Source organism: Diceros bicornis, chromosome 28 (genome assembly GCF_020826845.1).
Source record: "Diceros bicornis minor isolate mBicDic1 chromosome 28, mDicBic1.mat.cur, whole genome shotgun sequence".
NCBI lineage: Eukaryota > Metazoa > Chordata > Mammalia > Perissodactyla > Rhinocerotidae > Diceros > Diceros bicornis.
In genome coordinates, this window is record NC_080767.1 from 38,354,490 (window position 1) to 38,374,932 (window position 20,443).

The following is a 20,443-nucleotide window of genomic DNA, read 5'->3' on the forward strand; positions in this document are numbered from 1 at the left end:
TGAGAAGCGTCCAGGTGAGGCCAGTCTGAGTCTTGACTTTTTGCCAGTGTAGGGGGAATCTCCCTTTTTGCTTGTACGTTTTCTTAGATTTCTGAGAATCTCCTGGAACCACAGAAAGACCTTCGAGTCCCCGAGAAGATGAGTTTGAGCCCCTGAGCGAGGAGGAAGTTGCAGGAATAAGGTGGGGGGGCTCCTGCCTGTCCCCCCTCCAGCCTCCGGCCCTGACTGCCCGTGTGCAGGCTGGTTTCTCCGTGCATCCATTCTGTCTGCCTGGGCCGTGCTGGGGGAGGTGAGGCCTGCCGGAGACGGGCTGGGCCCAGGAATGACGCGAAGGAGAATTTGTGCTCCAGGGACACACACGGGTAAAGGGACCTCGCTGAGATCTGAAGGGTGGCAAGAGTTGTCCAAAGAGCAAAGGACCCTCCAGGTCAAGGGGACAGCACAGGGGAGGCAGTGTTCTTGGATGCGCACGCCCAGGACAGCCGGAGTGGAGGGGATAAGACGGGGGTGGGGGGTGGGGGCTGGATGTGAGGAGGACCCCACTGGTCCCTGAGGAGCCCCGAGCCAGCTGGTCTCCTGAGCTTTGGCGCCATTGTGTCTTCCTGTCGAGTGGGCGGCGTGTTTGCATTGGCCGGGGCCAGCGCCAGGCCCAGCGCAGGGCCCAAGCCCTCCTCTTTTCTCCCTGGGGGTTCTGGCTGGAACGCAGGGCCCCAGGCAGGCCAGGGGGTCAAGGCAGCGGCCCTGCTCAGCCTCCGCCCGCAGGAGCAGCCCCTGCCCGGCCCTGGGCCCAGCTGGCCCTCCCTGGGCTTCCCAGGACCGACCAGGAGGTGCAGGGGTGGGGGCTCCCAAAGCCCAGGAAGGATGCAGGCAGCCTTCCATCGTCCCGACCCCACCTCCACTCTGGCACAGCCACGTGCGCCCTGACTCCTCTCTTTCCCCCGGTCTCTGCCCTTGCTGTTGCTTCTGCCTGCATACTTTCTCTTCCTGCCTTTTTCTGGATAACCCACATCTTATTCGTGCACAAAACAGCTAAACACCTGCTGTGTGCCAGTCCCCGTGCCGGGCCCTGGGGACGCAGCAGTAGACAAGATTCTGACATATGCTGTGTACCCCGCTCAGCTGAGAGGTCCCCTCCTCCGGGAAGCCCCCCACCCCCCAGCATTGGGCAGACGGCCTGCCCATGGGTTCTTGTGGCCCCTCGCCCTTCCCCCGTCAGTCTGGCTGGTGCTGCCTTGAGGGTTTGGTTTATTTGCATCCATCACAGCCCTGGCTGCAGAGGGAATGCCAGTTTTCACAGCTGTGCCTCCGAGCCCAGCACGAGGCCCCTGCCCGGTAAATGCGGGTGGGGCGAGTGCACGGAATGGCAGCTAACGTTGGGTCGTGTGCTTGCGGCACGCCCGGGACTGTTGTAAGTGCTTCGCAGGCGTTTACTCATTAAGCCTGTTGTTGTTATGCCCCTTTTGCAAACAGGGAAACTAAGGCACTCTGTTCAAGTCGCTTGCCCAGTTAACCCAAGAGAGGTTAGGTGTTTTGCCCAAGGCCGCAGAGCCATTAAGTGGTGGAGCTGGGGTATGTGAACCCCAGCACATCATAGCTATACCGTATTTCCTCACTGGGAACAAGGGAAGGAGTGAGCGCATGCGTGAATGAATGACTCCCCAGCCTTCCAGATGCATCCGAAGCCGTGGGCCCCAGCCTTCCTCCTGGCCCTGCCCCGCTCCTGCTCCCGCCGGGCTCCTGTGACTTGACCCACCTCCTTCCCCTCCTCCCCCTCCTCTTCGTGCCAGCCCTGCACCAGGGCGCCCTCCCCCCACCTCACGCCCCCGGCTTTGCCAGTCGGGATTGCGGTGGACATTTGGGACTCCAACTGCACCTCTCGTCCAGTCTCCCGCCTGTGCCCTTGACCTAGTAATTCAATCATCCTCCTGAACAGCAGCCCTTGGATGTCACACGAGGGGCTCAAACTCAGGGTCCAGGAATAAAGGCACTGTGTTCATAGCACCGTTATTCACAGCAGCCAAAGGGTAGGAGTAACCGTGTCCATTGACAGATGAATGGATAAGCAAGATGTGGTGTACGCACAGTGGAATATTAGCCTTGGAAAGGGGGGAGATTCTGACACATGCTGCAACATGGATGAACCTTGGGAACACTCTACTAAGTGAAAGAAGCCAGATGCAAAAGGGAAAGTACTGTATGATTCCATTTATATGGGCCCCTAGAACAGTCTAATTTAGAGAGACAGAAAGTAGAAGGCTGGGTGCCAAGGGCTAGGGGGAAGAGGGAATGGGGAGTTGCTGTTTAATGGGACAGAGTTTCAGTTTGGGAAGATGGAAAGTTCTGGAGATGGATGGTGGTGATGGTTGCACAACAATGTGAATGTACTTAATGCAGTGAACTGTACGCCTAAAAATGGTTAAGATGGTAAATTTTATGTGACGTGTATTTAAAATTAAAAAGTAAAGGCCTTGGTTAAGATGGTAAATTTTATGTTAGGTGTATTTAAAATTAAAAAGTAAAGGCCTGCTCCTCCCCAGCCCCCATCTTTCCAGGCACCGAAGCAAGAAGTTCGGGAGTCAGCTGCGTCTTTCCTCCTCAGCCCTTTGACTTCAGCATTCACCAGATCACTAGATCGTTCTCTGGAATGTTCTGTGTTTGCCCTGCTCTCAGTGATTCCTGCTCAGCCCCTCATCTGTCCCCTGATTTATTGCAATGGTCTTGAATGCCCTGCCACCCTCTTTGCAAACTTGTAGTTTATACATTTCCGTCATGTCTCAGTTCAGATTGGACCTCAGAGTCCTTCTTAATACAAAGTCCTAGGCGACGATCAATCAGACGAGACCTATCACTCTGCCCAGGTTGGACAGTAGGCTTGACAGTCTTGATCCATATTTGGGGTTTAGACTCTTGGTCCAAAGATGAGAGAACTGTGATGGGCCCAGCCCCAATTCACCTAGGCTCTCAAGGTGTCTGGCATTGTGGTCACAGGGATTCCCTAGCTCCTCGCAGGGACTCACCATGCCTCAAATTGCTGAGAGCTGGGGTGGGAGAGGAAGACAGGAAGGGTGGATGGCAGGTGATAGGGCTGAGGGCCCCGCCTGCCACGATCCCCCGGCTCTAATGGTCGCGGCGGGCAGGGCGCCTCACCCAGGCATCCCGACTCAGCTCCCCTGCCCCCTCCAGCTCCCCCAGCCCACTGCTCCCAGATGGCTCCAATTAAAGGGCTTTGTTTGGTTTCCATTTTCCCAAAATAAGCCTCTCTGTTCCGAACTCCTTCTGCGTGATCGGTGCCGGATGTGGCCGGCCGGGTTTTATGACCGCCCCGGTGTCACCCCTGTCGGGCTTTATGTCCCAGCTGGTTGTAGAGGACATGGCTTGGCGCTCCCGGCGCGGCATCCGCGGGCGCCAGCACCCCGTTCCTGAGCTACCCCTTCCCTTGGTCGCCCGCAGAGCCCTGGACAGAGGGTGGCCTGGTCCGGGGCAGTGACTCTGACAAGGCTGCGGTTGAGTAGAGACTCAGCTGTTTTCTGCATGACCTTGACCTTGGGCGAGTTTCTTTCTCCTCCCCAAGCCTGTGCGGGGGGTCTCGGCCAGACCGCGTGCAGAAAGCCTGGAGCAAGGCGCCCAGCGCAGAGGTGCTCACTAAGTGCAGACTGTTGTTAGACAGGCTCATCCGGGGGTCACGGGTGCAGACACACCGTGACAGTGTCAGCCGTGTCGTCGGGCCTGTCTGTCTCAACTCGCTCCTTGGATTATAAACTCCTTGAAGGTGCACAGCATTCATTGTCTTTACCCGCTCATTCAGCGAGCATTTAGTGAACACCTACTGTATGCCAGAGCTGTGCTCAGCTCTAAGGATTCACAACCTCTGTCCCACGGGGGTCACAGACTAGTGAAATGGGCAGGTCGTTACAGAGCAGGATCAAGAAGCCCAGGGAGGCTGGGGGAGCACCGGCGAGGCACTCAAACCACAGCTCCAGGGACGAGTAGCCGTCAGCCAGGGAAGGGAAGCAGAAGGATGGTCCATGTCAGGCTGAGACTGGGGCGTGTGGTCCAGTCCGCTAAGCCAGTGGGATGAGCAAGGATGTGTGGGAGCCAGCCAGGTGAGGCGTGGAGGGAGCAGCATTCCAGGCAGAGGGAACTGCCTGTTGGGCAGCTGGGAGGTGAGGGAGCCATGCGTTCCCGAGCAGTCTCAGCCCCAGTTAACAGTTGGGGTGACGTTTTGGCCCAGCCTTCCTGATGGGAACCTGCCTGTCTCCATCACCCTGAAGCCTCGTTGGCCCCTGGAGCTTGCAGGGTCTGGGTTGGAGCTGCAATTCAATTATTGTCTCCCCTTAGAAGATCTTGGGGCCGGTTCCTTCCCCAGCATTCGGGGTGCCTTTGGCAGAAACCTTTTCATCACAAAGCGAGGATTAAGTTGCTTTCTTGGCCCTTCTAATTAACTCTTGTAACCAACAGTCTATGCCGTGTCTCTGTGATGTTCCTGTGTCTTCTGTCGCCTCCTGGCTTGGCGAGGAAGAGGAAAAGCCTAGCCCGCGATGTTGCTCGTTTGCGTGAAAATCCCAGTGACTGTCTTTTTCCTATCACACTTCTAGCTGCCAGCTACCTTTTAAGTGGCTCCAAGCTCCCCTTCCGTGAGGTGTCTGGCTGCTAGATGTTTACAGAGGAGTCTGGGCCAGGGGACCCGCCGCAGCCCCCACGCAGCATCCTTTCGTGAGCGCACGTCTGGGGCGAGGCCCTGCCTGGTTCAGCACAGCAGCAGCCTCCAGGCCGCCCCCGGACACTGACTCGGTTTGCTGCACATGCTTTCTTTTAAGGGACTCGGAGACAGTGCCAAGCTGTGCTGCCATGTAACTTTGAAAACCATCTTAAAACAGAACATGGCAAGGCAGTTCCTTGAAAAAAATTTTTTAGTGTGTTTTCTCCAGTTTTTAAATTAGAACAAGCTTCGTGAGAGGAAATTGGGAAAAAGTAGAATTGAAAAGGGAAGAAAAGTCACTCCTGGTCCTCTGCCCTGGGGACAACCACGCTCATCCCTTTCATGTCTCACTTTTTTCCTGTTCTTTAGGGATTTTTAATATAATCTGGTGATTCGGGATGTGTGGTCTTGTGTCTTTTTTATTCAACATTTTGACCTCAGCTTTCCCCGTGTATTACAAACTCGTTGTCACTTGTTTCAGTGGCTTCAATCACCCCGTGAATTTTTGTTCTACAGTTTGTTAAACGCTTATGGTTCCAATTTTTTCCCTATTTATAAAAAACGCCTTGATGAACATTTTCATGTATTTAGGTTTCTTTCCTTGTTTGAATTTCCAGAAATGGAATTCTTTTGTCAAAGGCAAGGAGTACTTTCATGGCTCTTCATCCGTGTCACCAAACTGCCTTCCCAAAGGGCCAATATATATATTTTTTCCCCAGATTTTTCTTTTATTGTGGTAACATACGCATAACATAAAATTTACCATCTTAACCATTTTTAAGTATATGGTTCACTGGCGTTAAGTACCTTCACATTGCTGTGCAATCATCACCACCATCCATCCACACAACTTTCTCATCTTCTTAAACTGAAACTCTGTCTCCATTAAATGCTGACTCCCTATTCCCCCTCCCCCAGCCCCTGGTAGCCTCTATTCTCCTTTCTGTCTCTATGAATTTGACGACTCTAGGGACCTCATATAAATGGAATCACACAGTATTTGTCTTTTCATGACGGGCTTATTTCTCTTAGTATAAAGTCCTCAGGGTTCATCCATGGTGCAGCAGGTGTCAAAATTTCCTTCCTTTTAAACACTGAATAATATTCCATTGCATGGATAGACCACATTTTGCTTATCCATCATCTGTTGATGGACAATTGGGTTGCTTCCATGTTTTGGCTATTGTGAATAATACTGCCATGGACATGTGTGTACAAGTATCTCTTCAAGACCCTGTTTTCAGTTATTTGGGATATATTACTCAGAAGTGGAATTGCTGGATCATGTGGTAATTCTATTTTTAATTTTTGAGGAACTGCCAAACTATTTTTCATAGCGAATGCACCATTTTACATTTCCACCGGCAGCAGCACACAAGGGTTTCAATTTCTCCACATCCTCTCCAACACTTGTTATTATGTGTTTTTTTTTTTTTAATAATAGCCATCCTAATGGATATGAGGTCCAGTTTTTTAAAATATCTATAACTGCTGTATGGAGATATAGTTCACCATACAATTCACCCATTTAAAGTGTATAGTTCAGTGGTTTTTAGAATATTCGTGGAGTTGTATACCCATCACCACTATCTGTTTTTGAACATTTTCATCACCCCCGAAGAAACCCTGTATCCATTAGTAGGCCCCCAGTCTCCACCCCACCCGCCAGACCCTGACAACCCTCATCTACTTTCTGTCTTGATGGATTCGCCTATTCAGGACATTTCATATAAGTGGAATCATACAATATGTAGTCTTTCCTGATTAGCTTCTTTATCATAATGTTTTCAAAGTTCGTCCACGTTGTAGCATGTATCAGTACTTCATTCCTTTTTATTGCCAAATAGTATTCCATTGTGTGATCTACCACATTTTAGTTATTCATTCATCAGTTGATGAACACTTGAGTTGTTTCCGCTCTTTGGCTCCTCTGAGTCATGCTGTGGTGAACACCGTGGACGAGTTCTTGTGTGGACACATGTTTTCATTTCACTTGAGCATCTGCTAGGAGTGGGACGGCTGAGTCATGTGGTGACTCTGTGTTTAACATTTTGAGGAACTGCCAGACTGTTTTCTAGAACAGCTGCCCCATTTTACATTCCCACCAGCAGCGTATGAGGTTCCAATTTCTCCACATCCTCCTCAACACTTGTCATTATCTCTGTTTTTGATTATATCCATCTTAGGGGAGTGAAGTGGTATCTCACTGGGGTTTTGGTTTGTGTTTTCCTGATGGCTGATGATGTTGAGCATCTTCTCGTGTGCTTGTTGGCCATCTGTATATCTTCTTTGGAGAAATGTCTAGTTAGATCGTTTGCCCATTTTTTATATAAATAAATAATTTAAAAATTTTTTATATATAAATAATAAATAATTGGGTTATTTGTCTTTTTATTGTTGAGTTGTAAGACTTCTTTATATAGTTTAGATAAATCCCTTATGAGATATGTGCAAATATTTCCTCCCATTCTGTGGGTTGGCTTTTCATTTTCTCCACGGTGTCTTTAGAAGCAGAAAAGTTGTTGATTTTGATGAAGTCCAGTTTATGTATTTTTTTCTTTTGTCACCTGTGTTTTTGGTGTCGCATCTAAGAAGGCTTTGCCTCACCAGGTCATGAAGATTTACTCCTGTGTTTTCCTCTAAGAGTGTTATAGTTTTAGCTCTTACACAGGGCCCAGATGTTTAAACAGAGGAGTAAAGTGATTTCTCTTCAGCGGTGAGGAAGACTGGACAGGGATGCAGGTGACAGCAGTGGGCAGGCCTCCTGGGGTGTCTGGGACCAGGGGCAGAGGGTCAGAGAGAAGATGGCAGCCCCGGGAAGGGGGAGTAGGTGTGTTCTCTGCTGCTCCGGGGAATGCGAGTCTCCTGCTAATGGTAGAACTTACCGGAATGGCTCCCTCCGTTGGTCATTCATTCATTCATTCATTCATATGTGCATCAACACTGGTGAATGGCTACCGGGTGTCAGGCACTTGGTAGGCGCTGGGGTGGCCAAGTTTAAAAAAGAAAAGCCAGGTGCTGGCCTGAGGAGCTCCGTCCAGCGTGGGATGTGGGTCGATGAGCAGTAATTCTCTGGCGATGGGGTGAGTGGGGCGAGATGGGGTATAGAGTACTCAGTGTGATGCTCAGATATTATGTTGTACCGAGGAGGCCCCTCCCCTAGCTGGGGGAGGACTTGGGGATGGGAGTCGGCTAAAGGAAAGCTTCCGTGAGGAGGGGCACCTGAGTGGAGTCAGGAGGTGAGTGAGGGGGTGGGTGGTGGCATCTCGGGCAGGGAGGAATCGCCTTTCCAAGGTAGCCCTCGACTTCCTTCCTGTTGTTGCCGTCATTCATGCCCTCGGTCTGGAAGTCCAGTGCTTCCTCAGTGGGGCTGTGGAAGGCAGCAGCTCCCCCGCTCTCCCAGCCCAGCCTCCCTCCCCCGCGCCCCTCCCCAGAAGCAGCTGCTCCCCACCCTCAGGGCTGTTGCTGTCCCACGGCCTTGGATCTCCCAGCCGTGTGCTTGCGCTGCCTCTCTTGGTTTTTCTGTTCACCCTCTGAGGGCAGGTGAGGACTTAGGGGTCCTCCCCTCTCCACCGCCCTGCTCCCCTCCCACAGCCCCCTTGGCATCCCAGCCCCCAGTGCAGCTCTGAGTAATTGTGGTGGATCTGGGCTCCTGGTCGTGGGCGCTCCTGGGCGTGATGGCGGCAGCTGGGTGAAGAGGAGGGCAGGGCGGGTGCCTGATACTTGAAGATCCCCCCATCTTGACAGCGTGGGGGACAGGAGTGGGGCTAAAGCCGGTGGAGGGGAGAGGCCACTGGGGGCGGGGGGAATGAGCAGAGGGGGCCGAGGAGGGGACCCCCAGGGTGGGCAGGGAGGAGGACCCCAGGAGCAAGACCCAGGAGGGAAGGCTGCACAGAGGCCTGGGGGAGGGGGCTTCCAACATAGTGGAATGACCAATGACCCAGGAAGTAAGGCAAGGTGGGTCCCTGGCTGTGGCCACGAGGGCTGTTGGTGAGGTGGCTTTGCAAGGGCAGTTTCTGTGGAGTGGCCCAGAGAAGGTGAATTGCAATGGACTGAGGGTTAAGTTGGGAGATGAGGCCGTGGGACAGCAGATACAGACTTCTGAGAAATTTGAATCAGAAGGGAAGTTAGATGGAAGTGGGAGGAATAGAGGGCTGCAGGGAAGACTGTGTTAGGGTTAGGGGGCTTTGGAACGGGGATGTCTCCAGACTCCAGGGGTCTGAACTCACTGGGAGGGAATGAGGCCAAAAGGCACAAGTGGAAAGGTCGGCTTTGTTGGGGGGTAGTAAAATAAATAACTTTCTAATGGTAGAGCAGTCTTCTTCAGGATGTGGCAACGTCCTATTGCTGGAGATATTTGAGCAAAAAGAGATGGCTGCCTGTCAGGGGTGTTAACGATGCAGATTCCTGTGCAGGGAGGCAAGTTGACATAGATAAGGAATGGCAAATACCTAGGAAGCATGCTGGCGTTGTCCTCTCTGGTGCCCCTGACAGTCATCACTAATCCCTCATGACACTCCCAGCACAGTGCTCCAGACAGCCTCTATCCATCCAAGGTAGTTTATGCAGCACAGTGGCTCTGCTTTCTCTAGACCAGGATTCTGACTCTTCCTTCCCTTCTGTGAAATGGGTCCGTGTCTTCCCGCAGGGAAAGCGTACGAGATCACCTACGTGAGGCTGAAGTTCCACACCAGTCGCCCCGAGAGCTTCGCCATCTACAAGCGCAGCCGCGCCGGCGGCCCGTGGGAGCCCTACCAGTACTACAGCGCCTCCTGCCGGAAGACCTACGGCAGGCCCGAGGGCCAGTACCTGCGGCCCGGCGAGGACGAGCGCGTGGCCTTCTGCACCTCCGAGTTCAGTGACATCTCCCCGCTGAGCGGGGGCAACGTGGCCTTCTCCACCCTGGAGGGCCGGCCCAGCGCCTACAACTTTGAGGAGAGTCCCGTGCTGCAGGTCAGAGAGGAGCGGGGCCTGGGGGGCCGGGGCTGGGCTGCAGGCGGGACACCCGGGTCGGGGACCACAGGAAAGTCTCAAGTGGCGGGACACAGAGGGCCCTATGAGATCCCATGGTTTTCGGATTTTAAACAACAGAAGCCCTCGTTGTGTCTCCATCTTTTGTGGATGCTGATAATGAAGTAGATGGAGGAGGGGCTCAGTCAAGCAGAAGAGTCCCTCCCCTCGCCTTCCACGGCAGAGCCCTGTGGCTCCCAGGAGCCTGTGACCACCACCAACTCGCCTGACCCCTTCCTTATGTGGGTGGGGAAACTGAGGCCTGGAGCGGGAAGGGGTTTTCCAGGGACACGCATGGACTGTGGAAGGGCCCAAAGCAGACCCTGAGCATCCTGACTCCCGGCTGGTGCTCCTTCTAGAACCCCCGCTGCGGGCCTCACTTCCTCCCTCTGTGAACCAGTAAGGTCGCCTGCCTTGTGTGTCCCCAAAGGCTTGTACGAGGATAAAATGGAAAACGTAAAAAGAACATAAGTTTTGGAATCACGGAGTCCTAAATTCTATGCTGTTAGGCAGCACTACCCAGCAGAACTTTCTGCAGGGACACAAATGGCCTCTAGCCGCACTGTTCAGGAGGGCAGCCGCTAGCCACACGTGTCTGTAGAACGCTTGAAATGTGACTAGCGTGACTGGGGAACAGAATTTTAGATTTTATTTCATTTTAATGAATTTTAATTTAAAAGCCACATGTGGCTACCACATGGACAGTCTGCCACATTGGACGGTCAGCTAACAAGTGACCAACACAGGGCTTGGCATATGAGACTGCTCATTCACACTCTGAAGATAAGAGTTCACAGTGGCTCACGTTCTCGTCCTCGTGGCAGAGAGAACAGCGGGCCTGTGGCTCTGTCCATCCATACAGGCCCCCCTGTCCAGCCCAGCTGCGTCTGCTCAGGTATGTGGCCCCTGCTGTTAAGGGCACCCACGCCTGTCCACATTCCTCTCTGTCAGTGACCGTTCATCTGCAGACGCGGTGGCTGCTTCATGTTTCTGGGCATTGGACGGCCCTCTAGTCCACTTCCCTGGGTTCAGATGGGCCTCTGCTGAGAAAAACTGCCGTCTCCTTCCCCTGACATGTTCAGAGCATTTCCTCTGCCTGTCTGGGATAACGGGGGGCTGGGCTTAGAATTCCTGTTTGTTTCCAGAGGGGACACTCAGGCCCAGAAAGAGGTTATGTCCTGCCTGGGCTGCCCAGCACAAGAAGACATGGGGTCAGCTGGTTTGCGGTCTCCAAGACCACTCTCAGGTTCAGTGATTCACTTGAGGAACTCAGAATTCAGAAATGCCACTATACTCACGGTGACAGTTTATTACAGTGAAAGGATACAGACTGACACCAGAGAAGAGGTGCCTGGGGCGGGTCCAGGAGAGACCAGGTGCAAGTGTCCAGCTGTCCTCTCCAAGGGGAGTGGTGGGGACAGAGCTTATGTCTCCCAGCTATGATGTGTGACAACACGCACAGTGTACTGCCAACCAGGGAAGCTCTCCTGCACCTCAGGGTTTTTATTGGGGTCAGCCACAGAGACACAGCTGGCTGCCTATGTGGCTGCCCTTAATCTCCAGCCTCCCAGGGGTCAAGCTGATCGCGTGTGTCCAAGGCCCTCTCCATAAATTACGTTGTTAGCATAGACTGTCTGGGGGGCCCAAGACCCCAGGTGAACAAAGACACTTATTGAGCAGGACATTTGAAGGGCTTAGAGGTGACCTCCCAGAGTAGGGGGGCAAAGGCCAGACCTCTCTTTGGGCAAGGTTAATCCTTTATGGTGCAGAATCACATCTCCAGACGCCCCAGCCCTGCTCGTCCCATTAGAAATGCTCACATGTCATCATCGTGATTCTGTTCAAAATGACAGTTTTTCCTCCACGGGGCTCCAAGCTCTGCGGATTAGAAACTTCGCCAGGGTCACTTGAAGATAAGCAGCAGGGCCGGCCCTGCTCCACCTGTGTCTGTGCCGCCATCACCTGGACAGAGGCTTAAGCCGAGACCCTCGGCAGCGAGGTTCCCTGACTTGTTGCCTCGTGTGTCCTGGACGTTGTCCCTGACAGAGAGACAGCCTTTTCAGAAATGCCCCTGCTGCTCCCAGGCAGAAGCCAAGGTCAGAGAAGGACAAGGAAAGGCAAGCCCCCTGCCCTTCTCTCCTGTCCTCCCCTCAGGGCGCATCCAGGGTGGCGCTTCCCCGGGGACATAGAGCACTGGGAGGTAACGAAGGATGTGTCCTTACGGCTGCTGGGTCTTGGGTCCCTCTGTCCCCCGTGAGCGGCCCAGGCCCTTGGAGAAGAAGGCAGAGTTGGGCCCCAGAGCTGAGTGGCGGCCGGAGCAGCTCCACTCCCGAGGGCTGGCTGGAGCCGAGCTCACCGTCTCCCGCTTCCGCTTAAGGCCGCATCTGGACCTGGGGTCCAAAACCAACCCGAGAGCCCGCTCGTAGTTTTAGCTGGGGCCATTACAACTTCCAAAGCCCATTGCCTGTGTACACTGGGACTCCGGTTTGCCCTAAAATCACCTTTAGGGCTTCAGGGAGCGCCCCATACAATTTGGGCTAAGGGAGCAAATCCCCCTTCTCTCTCCCAGCTCCCATCCTGTGTCTCAGCGAGACTGTGATGCTGTTCCTGTTGTCTTCACAGACTGATGGAGGAGGTCATAGGCCACAGAGCAGATGCAGCAGCCCAGAGGAGGGTCACTGGGGGCCGGACCTTGGGCAGGTCATTGCCCTCTGGGCCCCACCAGCCAGTATGATGAGGGTGCTGGGGTAGACGCAGGAAGGAGGCTACCTAGTGGTTAAAGCTGGGCCCCTGGGGTCAGATAGACCCGAATCCCAGCTCTGCCATGCACCAGCTATGCAACTTGGAGCAGAGTACTTACCCTCGCTGAGCCTCAGTCCACTCATCTGTAAACCAGGGGTAATAACAGTACCCACACGTGGCGTTATTGTGAGGACCTGAGCCATAACTGCAGTGTCGGCTGCAGTGCCTTCCGGCTCCCACATCAACTCGTTTGAGTTCTCCAAGTGGCACGTTTTCTGGAGAAGGAAAAGAGTCTTAGCGCCTTCTGCTGTGCACTGCTGGCTTTCCCACCCCCGGCCTTAGCTCCTTGCTCCTCAGCAGCATCAGCACCAGCTAGGCGCTTGTTGGAAATGCAGAGTCTTAGGCCCCACCCCAGACCTCACAATCAGAAGCTGCGTTTTCTCCAGATCCCGGAACGCACACCCACATTGGGAAGTGATGCGGGGAGTAACAGGGACTCACACACTCGCTGAGTGCTGATGTTCCCACTGAAGTTTGCTGGTGCTGGACCCCTCCTCCCGGCTGAAGCATCCTCCGGCAGAGGCCCTGGGTCCCGGGCAACGGGCTGGTGAGCTGCTGAGCTCAGGGGCAGCAGGAGAGGCCCTCTGGCCTGAATCACGCTGGGGCGAGAAGAGACTTTGCCAGGAGTTCATTTTCTGTCCTAATGGGCCTGATTGCTAACCAGGAGCTCCTGGGCTGAATTAAAATGCTGATTAAAATTCAGCAGAGCGACCTCTGATTATAACAGCAGGCAGATGGAAATGTCAGCCTTCACGTGGGTTCTCCCCACCGGCTCTTCCAAGGGGAAGCTGCTCATTCAGCCATCAGCCAGTATTTATCCAGCACCTGATACACGCCAGGCAGAGCCCGGGGGCTGGGGATGCAGCGAGCATGAGGGGCCCAAGTTCTGGTGGGACAGATGTCACCTGGGGCGGGTGACTTGTCTGTGGGAGCCTGAGCCCGTGAGAAGCCTAGAAACCTAGGGCCTGCCCCACGCCAGGCCCAGCTGAGCAGGGCAGAAGGGCACTGGGACGCGTCCTCCCTCAGCTGACGTCTAGATTGGGGGCGCAGGAGCTGCTGGGAGAAGTCAGGTGACCTGCGTGACCGGGTTTTAGATGGGCTGCTGCAGCCCTGCCCCAGCACCTCCACCACTACCAAGCATGTACCAGACCCCACGCCCCTCTGCTGACATCGGCCAGCCTCCTCCCAACACCCTCGTGGGGTCAGCACTGTTGCTTGTCCCATTTCACAGATGGGGAAATGGAGGCCCCAAGACATTGAGCAACTTCCCCTAAGTTGCACAGCCAGTAAGTGGCCTGGCTCCCAGGTTGGTGTGACCCCAAAGCACAGGCTCCTTATTTCTACAGTGTTCTTGGAATTTGTCAGGACTTGGCCTGTCCCTGTGTCCCAGGAGACCCCAGGGCAGCCAGTAGGACGCTCCAGCAGAGCAGGGGAGAGCAGATACTCAGGGACCTGCTGATGGCATCCTGTCCTCTCCTTTGTCCTCCTACGCCCCCAGGAGTGGGTCACCAGCACCGAGCTCCTCGTCTCCCTGGACCGGCTCAACACTTTTGGGGACGACATCTTCAAGGACCCCAAGGTGCTGCAGTCCTACTACTATGCCGTGTCTGACTTCTCTGTGGGCGGCAGGTAGGCAGACGGCAGGGCGGTGGGGCCCGGGACCCCAGACCCTGGTCCTGGGGCAGAAGGTGGCTGCCACGTGGGAGTCACCCGGTGGCTGCTGTGGAGGGGTGAAGAAGCCACTTCCGGTGCCCCAGGGGAGAAAGAGGGAGCAGGATCCTGGTCCCCTGGGCTCGGCGTTCGAGGCCTTCATGGCCCGGCTACATCCCGCCTCCTGGCCCGACTCCTGCAGCCTTTCCCATATCAGCCGTGTTTCTACCACCATTTGTGGGACACACCAGACCTTTTCACCTGCCGTTCCCTCTGCCTGGAGGTCCCTTCCCCCTTTCTTTTTTTTTGCATCTTACGGGTACGTTCATTCATGCCACGGAGGAAGCGGCACTTGTGCAAGTGTACGGTGCTGTTCCCCGTCCCCACCTAGCACAGCATCTTATGTTACAGCCAGACCGCCTCCGTCTGACGTGCGCACCAAGTAGAGCTGGTCAGTGGTGACTGCGAGCAGGCGCAGGCCTCGAGGCTCCCGAAGCTTTCTTTCCTGTACCAGCACTCCTGATGTTGTAAATGCTGAAGCCCGTCAGCCCCATTCCTTCCCACATCTCCTGGTAAACATGGGTGTGGTAGGACTTCATGGGGACTCAAACATTTTTTTCTTTCTTTCTTTCTTTCTTTTTTTTTTTTTGCTGAGGAAGATTGGTCCTGAGCTAACATCTGTTGGCAATCTTCCTCTTTTTGCTTGAGGAAGATTCACCCTGAGCTAACGTCTGTGTCCATCTTCCTCTATTTTGTATGTGAGTCACCACCACAGCATGGCTGCTGACCAGTGGTGTAGGTCCATGCCTGGGAAATGAACCCGGGCTGCTGAAGCGGAGTGCACCGAACTTAACCACTAGACCTCGGGGCAGGCCCCAAGACCCAAACATTTTTTTTTTTTTTTGTGAGGAGATCAGCCCTGAGCTAACATCCGCCAATCCTCCTCCTTTTTTTTTTTTTGCTGAGGAAGACGGCCCTGGGCTAACATCGGTGCCTATCTTCCTCCACTTTATATGGGACGCCGCCACAGCATGGCTTACCAAGCAGTGCGTCGGTGCGCGCCCGGGATCCGAACCAGCGAACCCCGGGCCGCCGCAGCGGAGCGTGCGCACTTAACCGCTTGCGCCACCGGGCCGGCCCCCCAAACATTTTTAATAAGGCTTTGAGGCATCTCGGTGCAGGATGAACGGCTCAGGCCGCTCCAAAGTCCCAGGGCCAACGACTCAGGAAGGTCCCTGAGGGAGCAGGCGCTGCGCCCCTGCCCCCCTTCTCCTGTGGGAGGTGTTGGGCTACGTCATCGGGACCCTGGCCCTGGCCCCGAGTTCTCTAGCATCAGTCAGTGCCCGTCGTAGTCTGTTGAAGCATCTCCCCTCCCCAGGAAGCAGGAGCCGTGACATCCCAGGCCCGTCTCACGCGTGGCCGCCCGGTACTGGGCCTTCAATGTGGGTTGTGGAACCAGGGGAGACACAGATGCTGTCTCAACGTAAACGCTTATCGGGTTCCTTCTTGGAAAGGAGAGGGGAAGACACGTGTGTGCCGGCCCCAGTCTCGAGGGTGTGGCAGACAGTAATCAGATCAGTCCCCAGCACACGTCAGCGCGCCCCAGAACAACAGGGCCGGGAGGCCAGGGCGGGGTGTGCCGAGGGCAGGCGGCCTGCTCTGCGGATGGGGACTGGCCGAGGCTGGAGGACGCGAGAGGGGAGCATTCTAGGCCGAAGGGCCAGCGTGTGCGCGACTTGGGGCTTGAGGGGCTAGAAGGCCTGGGGCTGGAAGGGAGGACCTGGGGCTGGGGGGCCGCAGAGACAGCTGGGGGGTTGTCAGGGCCACGGACCGAGTTTATTCTCATCCCACAGTCAGTGGGAAGGTGTTGAAGGGTTTGGCCAGGGCAGTAATAGGGTCGGACTCCTAAAACACCCCAACCCCCTGACATCCACATGGGGAAGGGTAAGAGGAGAGAGAAGATGCTGGGACGCTAGGCAGTGGCCGTGGGAGACAGTCATAGGGTGGGGAGAGGTGTTTCCTATTTAGGACGGAAAACCAGCTCGGTGTGGGAGTGACGCCCTGTGGGGGTAGGAAGCAAGGGGCTTCCGTAGTTCCAGGACGCTGGGGTGGTGTTCACAGGGGTGGAGAAGTCTAGGAGGGGAACACGGGCCCAGCTGCCCACGCTCGGTGTCTGCACCCTCCGAGGAAGGCTGGGCTCCGGAGTGAAGGGGAAGTGGGGTGTCTGTGAGGGCCCCTCTGCGCCTCCTCCCCTGCCACCCCCACGCTTGATCCAGGTCAAACCACGTGGGAGGAGGGGCTCTCCAAGGATGGCTGGTGGCGGTGAGCTCCAGCGCCTGCTGTCAGGGGGCTTCGGGCCGGGGAACATCTGGGCCCCAGCTGCCAGAGGCGGACCACCCTCGGGCCGGCAGCTGGCTGGGGGCAGTGGGCCAGCAGCCTGTGTCCCACAATGGCCAATAGGAATTTCACTCCTCCCTTGGGGTCAGAGGGCTCTATGGGGGAGGGAGGTGTTTGCAGCGCCCTCTTGGGGACATGGGCGGTCCCTTGTCCCGAGACTGATGACCACTGTCTCCCGAGGCTGCCTGCTGCCTCGCCTCTGCTGGAGTGCTGGGGTGTAACCTGCCTTCACTGGGTCCCACGGAGGCCTGGTGAGGAAGCAGTGCCCCTGCCCTTCCCAAGCCCTGTGTCCCCAAAGTGGAGAGAGCCCCGTGGGTTCCGGCAGTGGTCAGCGAGTCTTCAGCACCCACTGAGGGTGAGGGCAGAGCATGGAACCCAGCTTATGGGGAGCCCCCAAGTGGCCACAGAGATGTCTAGAAGCTCTGTGTCTGTATGGAGGGAGAGAACAGGGTTCAGATTCCAGCTCTGCCACTTAGCGCTGTCACTTCATGGCCTGAGCCTCAGTTTCCTCGTCTGTGAAAAGGGAATAGTTACGGTCCCTCCCGCCGCAGCCGTGATGCTCCGTCGAGATGTGAGCTAATTGCTTGGTGGGGGCCGGCACAGAGGACTGGGAGCTGGAAGCCATGGGCTTCCTCCAAGCACTCAGTCTGGCCACGTGGGACGGGGTGATGGCCCCACGGGGTCAGGCTCAGCGAGCACGCCGTGTAGCCCCAGAGCACTTCTTTGTTCCTGCCCAGTTCCACCTGCCTCCTGGCCCTGCGGGACGGTGCGCGGGGTGGGACACTGTTGGGGGCTCCCCTCAGAGACAGGCTCATTAGGGACTTGAGATAGCTGGGGCCATCGTCTGTCAGGAGCAGCCTCTTTCTCATCCCCTTAGACACAGGAGAACTGCACAAGGCAGCCTCCCTGGCCGCCCCCACCTCCCCCCCCCCACCCTGTGAGCTGGCCCACCCTCTCCCCGGGAGGCTGAGATGGCTTCCCGGGTCCCTCTCAGCTCCTCGCGGCAGAAGCCTTCAGTGGCAGCCTCGAGAACTCTGCCCTACTAACTGGTGGCCTCGGTTCCTGCATCTGTTAACTGGGGATGATGGGGGCTCGTGAGGATCAGATGGGCTATACGTGTACAGAGCTCAGAACAGCCTCGCGTGGTCACTTCTCTGCTGTCCCCGCTCACATAGTAGGTGTCCAGTAAAGCCCCATAACTGAGCGGTAGACTCGGGCTCGCCGAATGCAGGGGCCACCCGGTGCTAACCTCCCTCTGCCGGCGCTGACCCCGGCTTCCGGAACCCCCTCCTCCGTGTCCTTTCCCAGGTGCAAGTGTAACGGGCACGCCAGCGAGTGCAGCCCTGACGAGGCGGGCCGGCTGGCCTGCCGCTGCCAGCACAACACCACGGGCGCGGACTGCGAGCGCTGCCTGCCCTTCTTCCAGGACCGCCCGTGGGCCCGGGGCACGGCCGAGGCCGCCAACGAGTGTCTGCGTGAGTGTCCTGGGGCTCTGGGGACCGGGGCCGGGGCCGGGGCCGCGGGCTGGGAAGCAGACTCCCCGAGACCCGGCCGTGGGGCTGCTCCTGGGTGGGCTCTGAGCCCCCGTGCTGCTGCCGGGCTGAGGGAGAGCTGGAGGGGGCGTTGGGTCCTCCGTCCTTGCCCCCACAGACGGCTCCTGCAGACAAGTCCCCGCAGTGGAGGCGTCCGTGGTGGGAGGGCTGGGAAGGCCCCCCGACTTGTTCCTTTGTTTCAACTGCTCCGACTGCAGCTGCTAATCAAAGCCAGGCTGCCCCAGGTCTTGGGGGGTGCCAACTTCCCCACCCAGCCTCTCCCACAGGCCCCCGGGCAGCCTTTGATGGCCCAACCCCGCTGTGATGTGGCTTTGACCACCGAACCTCAGAGACACACTGGAGAGGATGGTGCCGTCCCGCCTTCTCCAGGGACGTGGGCTGCACACGGGGTGGCTGGGAGGATCCACTGCCTTCCCAGCCTGGTGTGCCAGCCCGCCCCAGCTGCCCACTGTCCCCAAGCCCTGCCCTGGCTCCCCAGATAGTCATCTGGCTTGCTTCCGGCTCCCCTTGTGTCACCAGCTGTCGCTGGGCGTGGGATCCCAGGCTCTGCTGCTGCTGGCGGGAGGAACGTCTTCATGTGCAGGCGACCCTGGCGGCTTGGCCTCTGGGCCACCGTCCTCTTGGGCCTGGGCTGCTGGCAACTGGAGCTGGGATGGGGAGGGGACAGTCCGTTCCATGGGACTGTCTGTAGGAGCTGCCTGGGGCAGCTAATGGCTTCCTCCTGCCCTTGCTGGCCTGCCTCCACCAGGAAGTCCTCCTGGGCCAAGGAAGCTGTGCTGACTGGCTCGCCCGTTCTGAGCCTGGGGCTGTCTCCATGGTGGGGACGCAAAAGGCTAGACTGCTTCTCCTGCCAGGTCCTCACCCCTGTGGTCACGTCTCTCTCTTCCCAGTCACCAGTCTGGAAGCCGGGGCTTCACGCCTGACCCCTTGCCGCCCCCAAGCCCAGGCAGCCCCTGAGCCCTGAATTCGGCCTCGTCCACATCCCTCCCACCCATCTGACTGTGTCCTTCTATGCAGCCAGTGCCTCGGTCCCGCCCCGTCACCCTCCTCTGGGCGCCCGAAGCTCCCTCTTCCCTGCTCTTCCCGCCTCCGGCCTCCTCCCTGCAGCCTGCGGTGCCTTCTGAAGTGCAGGCGCGATTCCACCCACGCCCCGCTTAACCCCCACCCCACCCCAAGGTGAAGTCCACTGACCCAGGCTGCGGCCTCCCTGGGTCAGGCTCCTCCCACCTCTTGACCTCATAGCCGCCCCTGCACCCTCCCCGTCTCGTCACCCTGCACAACGTCCCCACCCTCTTCCTTCTTCCCTGCCCGTCACTCGACATGCCAGCCTACCCGCCCCCCTGCACTGGGCGGGGCTTGCTTCTCTGGCCGTCCACTTTCTCCTCCAGCCCTCACCTCCTGCCTGGGACTCGCCCCCTCTCCTTCGCTGGCCAGCTCCTTCCTGCTCACCCTTCAGATTCAGCGTAGCCTTGACGTCCCCTGGGAATGCTCGCCCCTCCCCCTGGCCCTCCCCCCTCCTCCCAGCACGGCCCTTCCCCCGCGGGACGCTCTTGCTGCATTGGCCTCCATCACACCGTGGGCCCCGTGCGTCCGTACTGTTCACTGGTCCAGCCCCTGCTGGGCTCACCACGGGAGTCAAGACGGAGCCAATCCTTAGTACATGCTTTTCTTTAAATGACTTAATGAGTGGATGAAGGGTGACTTGTATTTTCCATGCGTCTGTGTGACCTCATGGTCACTGGGGACCAGATTCACACAACTGTGGCTTGGAGGATCCACAAGAGATCTTGGAGTGAACCACACTGCCCCTCTAGAAGGTGGTCAGTCTATGATCCATGACCAGGTGGCTGTCCATCCTGGCTTGCCAGGGAGGGTCCTGTGTTTGGCCTACTTATTAATGGTGCCCCCTTTGCTCTTAAGAGTGTCCTGTATGGGAAGATTAATCGATTGGTCTCTATGTCCTTGATCGAGCTGGGCCTGAACTCCATCCCTGACCTTCCTCAAGCTGCCTGCTCATTCAGCACAAGGAGGCTGATTGGCACAGACTCCCCTCCTACCACGTACCACAGCCTCCCACACACGCCCTCCCCTGCCTCCTGCCCACAGCCTGCAACTGCAGCAGCCACTCGGAGGAGTGCACATTTGACCGGGAGCTCTTCCGCAGCACGGGCCACGGCGGGCGCTGCCTCCGCTGCCGTGACCACACGGCTGGGCCGCACTGTGAGCGCTGCCAGGAGAACTTCTATCGCTGGGACCGCCGGATGCCGTGCCAGCCCTGTGACTGCCACCCAGCAGGTGAGTGGGCCTGCCGCCCAGCCCCCACCCTCGCCCT

At 56.8% G+C, this 20,443-nt stretch overlaps 1 protein-coding gene across 1 annotated transcript in view; it reads left to right on the forward strand.

Moving 5' to 3' along the window:
• Positions 1–20,443, forward strand: part of LAMC3 (laminin subunit gamma 3) — a 59,740-nt gene that overhangs the window by 3,484 nt on the left and 35,813 nt on the right. The window contains exons 2-5 of the mRNA XM_058524308.1: positions 9,348–9,652; positions 14,010–14,140; positions 17,867–18,033; positions 20,218–20,406. Of these exons, the coding sequence (XP_058380291.1) occupies positions 9,348–9,652; positions 14,010–14,140; positions 17,867–18,033; positions 20,218–20,406 (792 nt within the window). The remainder of the gene's footprint in view (positions 1–9,347; positions 9,653–14,009; positions 14,141–17,866; positions 18,034–20,217; positions 20,407–20,443) is intronic.